The sequence below is a fragment of the Olea europaea genome, chromosome 23, assembly GCF_002742605.1.
Source record: "Olea europaea var. sylvestris chromosome 23, O_europaea_v1, whole genome shotgun sequence".
Classification (NCBI taxonomy): domain Eukaryota; kingdom Viridiplantae; phylum Streptophyta; class Magnoliopsida; order Lamiales; family Oleaceae; genus Olea; species Olea europaea.
The window spans coordinates 269510-279142 of NC_036259.1; the positions used below are offsets into that span (position 1 = coordinate 269510).

Genomic DNA, 9633 nt, shown 5'->3' on the forward strand with positions numbered 1-9633 from the left:
CAAATAGGTTTAAACTTTAAATGTATTTAAAATATATTTTAAAGATAAATAAATAAATAGAAATGGCAAAGTGGGATATTCTTGTCCTACCTCCTGAAAAGAAAAAAGCCTTCTTACTAAAAGAAACATTATGACAGAGGCTTTGACTATCTCTCGCGTCGAGCCCTACATAAATAAACAATTGGAAGAATAAAGTGGCCCCACCCCATATTGTGAGGGTCAGTCAATTTTTTTTTGGAATAAGCCATTTGTACAATATGCGTGACAATGGTGTAGGTAGGGCTGGACATGGTCCGGTTCGGTTCCGTTCTAACAAGAATCGAACCGATCCAAAATTTTCGGATATTTAGTAAGTGGAACCTTGGGTCCGAATTTACTTACGGAACTGTTCGGGTTCGGTTCTGTTTGGTCCGATTCGGTTCCATTCGGTTCCGTATTATAATTAAATTTTTTAATATATAGAAAGTTACGTTAATTTAATTAATGATATATTCAATATTAGCTCTTACAAAATAACGTAGTTCGATCTTATGTGTTTCACGTCTCTCTTTGTTGATTTCTTCATAAATTTGATTATTAAAATCACAAAAAGAGAAAGATAGCGAGCTCAAAATAATTAAGAGAGATGTTGTAGAACTTTAATTCGATTTTCTCCGGTAGAAACGACACTATAGTAAATAACAGATTTGGATAAAATTGAGGTCAATTTGATTAAGTTGATTTTGAACTGAAAATTAGAAATAGGAAAATCATATTTTATGGTTTGAACTAAATTAACTAGTTAACAAAAATAAAATAATTTTACTTATTTAAAATAAATTAATTAAAAAAATTACGGAGATTCGGTTCTTATTCGGTTTTTCGGGTCTTGACCTAAAGTCGAGAACCGAACCATACCCGTTGGTTCTTGATTCAAATACCCGTTCGAGTATTTAATTTGAGAAAAACTGTCGGGTTCGGTTCTGTTCGGTTCGGTCGGTTCGGTTTGGGAGTTTTGTCCAGCTCTAGGTGTAGGTATCAAAAAAGTGTTGATGAGAAAGATAAAATATTTTTCAAACTCTCTAATAATAATTCGTCATGTAATATGTTGTCAAATTTATTGTAAAAATTATTATACAGCAAGTATGATTGATTTTTTTTTTTTTTTGGGGGGTAGCTCGGTTGTCCCAAAAATTCCTAACGAAACCTGGAAGGGACGTGCCTTGATATCATTCATAAATTCGAGACCACAAAGTCAAATGTAGACAATGACCATAAATTCAGCAGCTCGCTATGGTCAATTAAATAATTTTCTAATCAATTCTCGGGCCCACGAAAGAGTATTCTTTGTCTACGCTCTCTAGTATTGATGCGATTAATATCAAAACGTCGCAATCATTAAGCGACTTTAGTTCAAAATTGATACTGTACAGAACGTCACAGCCTACTCTTTTTTCCTGGATTCTGCCGTTACGTTCCACAAATACAAAAGATTTCTGTACTTGGTGTTTAATTCTGACATGATGGATGAAGAAGAGAAATTCCCACTAGAAGAAAATCAGTCCCATAAAGAAAAAGTGCAAAAAAATGGATTATGTGGAATGATTTTGAGCCCCTTTTACTGGTTGAAAATGCTGAGTGAGCAATTACACTGGAGATTTGTGTTTGGAGTAGTGATTGTGTATGGAATCAACCAGGGTCTTGGTATGGGTTTGAGCCGTTTGAGTATACAGTATTACATGAAAGATGAGCAAAAATTGCAGCCCTCTGAAGCTCAGTTTTACTCTGGAATAATTCAGATTCCTTGGATGGTTAAGCCCTTGTGGGGTCTTCTCACTGATACAGTTCCTATTCTTGGATACAGAAGGAGACCCTACTTCATTTTTGCTGGTAAGATGAAATGTATAAATGATTAGTTTTTGGTGATTTGTTTAATACTTAAACCCTTGATCTAGAAACTTAAAACATTGCCTTCAACATGACCTGTGTAGGCAGGGTTGCACAATTTCATTAAATGGGTGGCGGCAAGACTCGAAAAACTTGATACATGTTGAAAATGTTGATCTGAAAATTTAATATGTAAAAGAGGGTCACATCTATGTAATTTAAATCTTGTATTTAAGATTATTGATCAAGTTCATATTATGTGAGCCATTGAATAAATAGAAGGAGTTGACTTTTTTTTAGAGCATTCTGTTTGCATATATTTTTCTTTTTTCCTTTCTATTAGTCGTTGAATACACTGGTAAGGACTCAGATTAATTACTTATTTTAATATTGTATTGCGAGGAGATTACAGTTATTGAGATTGAAGTGTATAAGAACTGATTGATTCTGATGATTAAACATGATCTACTGAAATTTCGAAGCCAAATGTCAAATGAATATAGTATTTAGGTATGGATTTAACTAAGAGGACTAGCATTTTGGTAATAGAAGTATATGAAAGCGTTATAACAATACGTGGTAATGGTATAGTGAAATATCTTAGCACCTGGCCTTAGGACTTACATAATTTATGATCAAATAACATTTGAACAATCTGCAAGGAGTCTCAGCTGCATAAATTATATATTAAAGGGGTAAACATTGCATAAAGTAGCTGTGGAAAGACAAAAGAAAGATAAATAGATGGATATGCTTGACCAAAGAAGTTATAATATGACTCACATGCGAAAGTGCAAAAACATTTCTTAAATATTAATAAAAACACGATTTAGTAATTGTTTTTGAGCTTTTCATGTGCATGATGTAAGTTGCCCTTCAGTTTCCTTTATATGTTTCTTGCTCATAAAATTCTCTGAAATCACGAAACTGTTCATAAACTACTCAGTTCATCTAACTCATATCTAAACACGATATGAAGATATAGTGGACGCAAAAGCCTTTCCACTTATTTCAATGCGAGGCAGAATCATTTAAGAGAAAAATTAGGGGAACCGAGCGCGTTAATGTTGGTCTTTTCATATCTAAAATATCCATTGGCAGATTAGGGGAACAGAGCTCGTTAATGTTCACGAAAATAACAATTGAACAGAAAGTTAATTGTAACTTTGAGGAATGTGTAGATACTTGTTGCTTTGGTAGATACATATCTGATGAGATCTGAGAGATAATTTTGTATAATGAACTGAATATAACAGTTGAAGTGATTGTGGAACAGGCACTTTGTATCATTCAGGTGTGAGTGGGGAACCCTCCTCCTCAGACTTCATATGCTCCTGTTTCTATGAGAACAATTTTGTGTTGTATATCTTTGTTATAGAACTTTACAATTTCTAAGCACCTCTCAACCTCACAGAGGAATTAAATAGCTAAATGTTAAAGAGAAATATGATTCTTGATAAAGCTCTTAATGATTTCAGGAATTCTTGGCGCTACCTCGATGATTATGCTATCACTGGACAAGAACTTGCAGCTTGTACTTGCACTGGTTCTCCTTATGGCAACTAGTACGGCGGTGGCAGTAGCAGACGTGACCATTGATGCCTGTGTGACTGAGAATAGTATAAGTCATCCATCTATTGCTGGCGACATGCAGAGTTTGTGTGGAGTGAGTTCCTCGATCGGCCAATTAATTGGATTCGCAATTAGTGGTTTTCTAGTTCATTTTATTGGATCAAAGGTTCGTTATTCTCCGTCTAGGATTTCCCTATCACGTTGATTTTTATTAGGTTTTAACATGCATTCTGATAATATGTTGATTTTGCTTTCCTTTTTCTTATTGATTGAGATCAGTTTAATGCTAAAACAATGATAAGATGAAGCGAAAATATGAAATACAACTTAAAAATACAACTTAAAAATACAACTTAAAAATACTGCATTAGCATAGACTGGTATGTTGGCGAAATTGATATAGTTAAAATGAGCTATTGAGCTCTTTTACACTTGTTTACATTAGATATAAATTTTCTCTGCAGCTGATTCGTATGAACCCTAAAGGTGATTCATTTCTAATAAGGGCTAAAGTATTTTCTTGACTTAACTAATTGCATCTCTTGCCTGGCAGGGTGTTTTTGGAGTTCTTAGTATTCCTATTGGACTGGTCATTCTGGTTGGAATTATGATTCGAGATCCCTTTATCCGAAACTTTTCTTATAAGCAAGTAAGCAGCTTTATATTTAGGCAGATATTATATATTTTTGTGGACCTTACCTGCGCAAATGCATATATGAAATAGGTGAACCAAAAGTTTCTTGATGCTGGTAGGGCTCTGTGGATGGCACTCAAATGTTCAGTTGTTTGGAGGCCATGTTTGTACATGTATCTATCACTTGCATCGAGTCTGCATATACACGAGGGAATGTTCTATTGGTATACAGACGCAAAAACTGGTCCTTCTTTCTCGCAGGTAGTGATCTCTTCCATTAATTGTTTTATTCAGAATTCTTTTCATAATAAAAGTTAATAAATTAATTTGCAAAATAAAAAATCGTCGATTCACTTAACCCATAATAGCCTTTAATCTTAACTATTCCCTCATCCACCATATGTAAAAATATGTAGCTTTTTAGGAATACTTTGAATGGCAACTTATGAATTTTACCTCTTAAAACAGGCCCCAGGTTCTGAACGATTCAATTGAATTATTTAATTTTATTATTTAGTATTAAAAATGTTACTTTGTTTGCACAATTCAAGTAAAGGACTAACCAATTAAGCCTCTATGTGGTAAAATTCATTTTCAACCGCACATTCATTTAATAAAATAATTTTGCAAATCCATAACTTTTCCCTACTTTTAACATCACATTCTCCAAAAAAATCATTTTTCACAAAATCTATTCTTGAAAAATCTACATCAAACATGCCCTGAATGTCACTATTAGTAAATTCATTAGTCCCTCAAATCATGCTTTGTGCAGGAAATGGTAGGGTCCATATCAGCTGTTGGTGCCATTGGATCTCTTTTAGGGGTTCTTCTTTACCAAAATGCTTTCCGGAATTATCCATTTCGCCATGTGCTTTTCTGGGCACAGCTTCTATATGGTCTTTCAGGCATGCTTGATTTGATATTGGTCTTGCGCATAAACTTGAGGTTCGGTTTGCCAGATTATGTAGTAGTTGTAATTGATGCAGCTGTTTCCCACATGATTAGTCGACTCAAATGGATGCCTCTTCTTGTACTTAGCTCTAAGCTTTGTCCGTCGGGAATAGAAGGGACATTCTTTGCTTTGCTTATGTCAATTGATCATGTTGGTATGCTCTCAGCATCTTGGGCTGGAGGGCTCTTGCTCCACACTTTGAATGTAACAAGGAAAACCTTTGACAACCTTTGGCTGGCCATACTGATAAGGAGCCTTTTCCGAGTTCTTCCACTGGGGATTCTATTTTTGATACCCAATAGTGATCCAAATGCAGCTATCCTTCCAACCGAGATGTTAAAGAAAAAAAGGAGTGAACTTAAATTGGACAATGATATGGAAATGACCTCTCTAGTCAATAAAATTGACCATAATACGGCAATTAATTGAATGGAGCTCATGGAAAGGATGTTTCAACATAGAAACAGAGGATTATCAGTTGTTTTTCCCTGTATTTCTATCGAACTATCATTCACTAAACATTTATATTTCCAACAGAGTAGCTCAAAGATACTAACAATCGCATTGAAGATGAATCTGGTGATCTAGTGATGTGCATTTCTCCTATTGAGCCATTATAGTTCACATTAAACCATTGTTTTTTATGAAGTAAAACTGTTTGATGACACGGATACACGAGTTTAGTTGGCCATAGCCTGACACAATTTGTATCAAGTGGAAGCAATTAGCTGGACCCCAGAGGAGAAATCAAGATTCCTTTTCTGACATTGTCCAACTCATCTATGACAGATCAGTGGTTGACAAGTTTGAGACATTCCTAAGGTTGGCTCTCTTATATTTTATGTTAAAGAATTTGCAAATGATTCAGTGTTTCCTTTTATTTTAATAATGATATTCTGAGAAAACATAATAGTATCGGATTTTTCTGAACATGCAATACAAAATTCCTATTTATTTTACTTGTTGCAATCCGATGTACCTGCTTTGATTAGTTTATTCAGACTTTGTTCTTTTCTGGGAAGTTCGTAAAACAAAAAATTGCAAGTGTGGGAATTTCTAGTTATCATTTTGAGCTTATCTGAAATTTTTTCATTTTTTACAGTATTGTCTTCACTTCGCTAGTAGTATAATTTGAGTGAGCTACGTAAAACCACTTCCCTTCTTTTCATAGACTATGAAAGAAAACTTTATACAGAACATAAATTTGAGCCTGTCTCATATAATACATCTTACAGTACATTTGAACACACGATAAAAATTACAAGTGGACTTCAGATATCCTATACCTCCCTCATATCACAAAATACAAGTCTACATGTAGAACCAGAACCAAGAAGAGCTATGCACTTCTTCGAGTTGTTTAGGTGAAACTGCAGGTCTCCTTGGCAAATCCCAGTATGCTCTGTTTGGTGTCATATATGATCCTTGTATTCCTTTGTTGATAATTCCCAATAATACCAATCTCATCTTCATAAGATAGGCTTGCAAGAGCCAAACAAACTTGAGATGTGTCGCTCTTGACAAAATAAAATGTCCCAGTAATATCCACACTCAGCTCGGCACCACCCTCGAACTGCAACTTAACCGTAGGAACGTTAACTTCTTCATACGCTGAGAGATTAAAGCATGTGTCCAAGATTGAAAACCCGGGTGCTGGAGGATAGCCTGAAAATTGTTTCAAAAACTCAGTCTTGATAGCCCTGTAAATGGATGGAGCAAGCCTGGTGATAACAGTCCCCGAATCAATAAGAATACCGCCTTTGCCAAAACTTGGAGCTTGTACAGCCACCCCACCTATGCTAGTTCCAGTTAGGTTAAGAATGTAAAAGGTGTCAAGCTGCAGATTTGGAACCATTCTAGTGTAAGATATGGGTGTAGAATTCCTGTAAACTGATGAGTCACCCCCGATTATTAGTGAACCCGAAGCCTCAGAGTCAGTGTCTGGCAAGCAATAGGAGAAAACTCCTCCAAATACATGAGAAGTTTGAGAGATCAATGAGAGGTCATTCCTTCCAAGTCCCATTAGGCCTGAAGCTGCCCCGAAGAGGCCTTTATTATTCCGTCCACATCCAAACACAAAATTGTCAATTTGGGTGGTTCCAAGAAGCAGGTTGTCTTGACCTAGTTCGCCTCGAGTGTAGGAACCATCACCATAGGTAACAAGGTAGTCGCAAGTTGGTGGGTTATTCCGACATAAGCCCAAGTTGCCTGTGGCATATTGTAGAGATTGACAGGCTCGTGAATTGCATTGGACTGACTGGTACGAAGGGGATAGTTGGGGGTTGAAGAGAGGTTCTGGTTGAGTGTAACATGTCTTACAAGGTTGGCACTGAACCCATGTTAAATCACTCCCAGTGTCGACTATCACTGTTATATTTCGACTGCCTAATGTGACCATAACAATGTAGTTAAGAGTCTGTAGCTTGACACCTGAGGTAATAGGAATCTGAGTTTGTGAGAGAGATTCTGTTCTGCTGGAAACTATTTTTCTGATTTGAGATTGTAGAGACCTAACACGAATATCATCAGCAATTAAGCGTCTCTGGAGAATTCGTGTCCAGTCTCTAACTGGTCCTGAGCAGTGGTCTCGGTGCTTCATTTCCAATATGATTGCACCATTCTGTGTCCCTGAAATCCAATATAAATGAAACCATGAAACCTTATCCATTTTCTGAACTTTATTCTTGTCGTTTGAACAAGAACAAGAAACAGAAACGAATTCTTTCTACTTTGATTAAACATTCACAGAATCGAATTCGAAACTCAAAATGAAATGTGTGAAAAATAGAAAACTTAATTTTTAACAGTAATATTCAACTCCAACTACCTTAAAGGATAACAAATGGGGGACAGAGTTGATGGTGTCTTTAATAAAGCTTAAAAGCAAATAATAGCTGATTATTATAAATCTATGAAAAAGCTAATAATGTCCCAAATAAATTATTTTAATTTAAATCTTTTCTTGCTTATACTTTACTTGATTTTCGAGAGAAACAATCCCTTTTCTTCACTGGCTGTGCCCACTGAAATCTTTCCAAAGGAAGAAGTTCCTTATCTCCATAACTGGAGACTTCATGTGCAGAACTTATTAGCAGAAGAAGAACACAAAACAGTGATGCCCAAAGAACCATTCTTCGCAGAGTTTTTCGAAGATAGTAATGAATTCAAAGATAAGAGATGAATTGCAGAGAAAAAGAGAAGGAAATGGAGGAGATTCTTAGGAATTGGAATTTGGCATGAAAACAAAAGGAGGGGCTGGCTAAAGGACCCACAGTTGCATGAGAAATTATTAAGATTTCACGTGCAGATACTTTGAAAACAAAGTCTTGTGTTTTTCTGACTGCAGAGCTGAGCTTGTGATTTATAGTTTATACAATAGAATTTTATTGGTTTTGCTGAACTTCCATGGATAAGGACTCACTCAGGTCTTCACGGAATCAACCGTCATAACTTACTAACCAACTAGAAGAAAAAGAGTGCGAGAGGTCCACCATCCCACTCTAGCAGGTTGAGGTCAAGGTCGAGGTTGGGGTCGGGTTGTTTGATGTTTGTCCTTTTTTTCACTTGTGGAAATCGCATGTGCATAGGAGAGGGTTAAGGTTCGTAACACATTTAGGTTTAGTTAGTTTATATATGGCGTAATGTGGTGAACAAGTCATAGTAATGTCTATTGCTTTTGCACTACATGGTGCTTTCGTTTTGAATTCCTTGATTTTTATCAAATAATTCAATTTAACACTAGTGGTGTTGAACACCTGTCAAGATGTTCAAGTATCATAGATTTATTGAATACATCATAAATTTTTGTATATAATTGAACCTGCAATATAATGTTACATGTGTTGATGTTCAATATCAATGGTGCTAAATATCATTTCTCGTTTTTATTAGAAGAAATTTTCTAAAACATATTGAAGTATATAGAGAATATGAAAGGAGTAATTTGCTTCAAATTATATTTACATAAGGCACTCTAAGATTAATCAATCTCCCTTCGCTCATTTTTTGTTTGGAAAATGTCTCGAGTCCTCGGCCTATATACGAAAGTCATCTCATCTATGTTGACAGACGAACGTCAAATTTTGGACAGATTGGAGGCGATGTTGTGAGTTTGACAATTATATTGAAATAAACTTCAGTTCATGTATGCTTTTAAATAATGGTAAAGTCGATGTACCATTTGTGTATTCAACCTAATAAAACTTATTAATACTTAATTTTAAAGTGAAAAAAAAAAGAGAAAAATAAAAATAGAAGCCGGGACCGAATGCAATTGTTAAAGACTATTGGTTGAGCAACACTTAAATTTTGACCAAAGTCAATATTTGCATATTTGAAATCAAATAAAATAAATAGTGAAAATTACTAAAATAGTCAATCTTTGGCTTTCTATTCACAAAAATGTCACTTTTTAAAATTTTTTACAAGATTGTCAATTTTAATCATTTTTTCCTCTTTAGATAAATCAAATACCCTACATGTCTTTCATTAAAATCTGATTTGACTAGATGAAAAATAGTACAAAAAATTTTAAAATATCACATCAAATACTCTCAACTCACTACTTACACACACACACACAAATATATATATATATATATATATA

The 9633-nt window shown here is 35.0% G+C and overlaps 2 protein-coding genes across 2 annotated transcripts; one reads left to right on the forward strand and one right to left on the reverse strand.

The window, feature by feature from the left end:
* Nucleotides 1-1380: 1380 nt before the first annotated feature.
* Nucleotides 1381-6005, forward strand: LOC111372047 (probable folate-biopterin transporter 3). Its single transcript, XM_022994200.1, has 5 exons — nt 1381-1869; nt 3345-3604; nt 3992-4087; nt 4163-4333; nt 4848-6005. Exons 1-5 carry the CDS (start codon nt 1500-1502, stop codon nt 5454-5456), a joined length of 1506 nt encoding a protein of 501 aa, XP_022849968.1. The 5' UTR covers nt 1381-1499; the 3' UTR covers nt 5457-6005.
* A 192-nt stretch (nt 6006-6197) lies between these two features.
* Nucleotides 6198-8623, reverse strand: LOC111372048 (aspartyl protease family protein At5g10770). The gene is made up of 2 exons (XM_022994201.1): nt 8005-8623; nt 6198-7655 (listed from the first exon to the last, which is right to left on the reverse strand). Exons 1-2 carry the CDS (start codon nt 8156-8158, stop codon nt 6388-6390), a joined length of 1422 nt encoding a protein of 473 aa, XP_022849969.1. The 5' UTR covers nt 8159-8623; the 3' UTR covers nt 6198-6387.
* Between the last annotated feature and the right edge of the window lie 1010 nt (nt 8624-9633).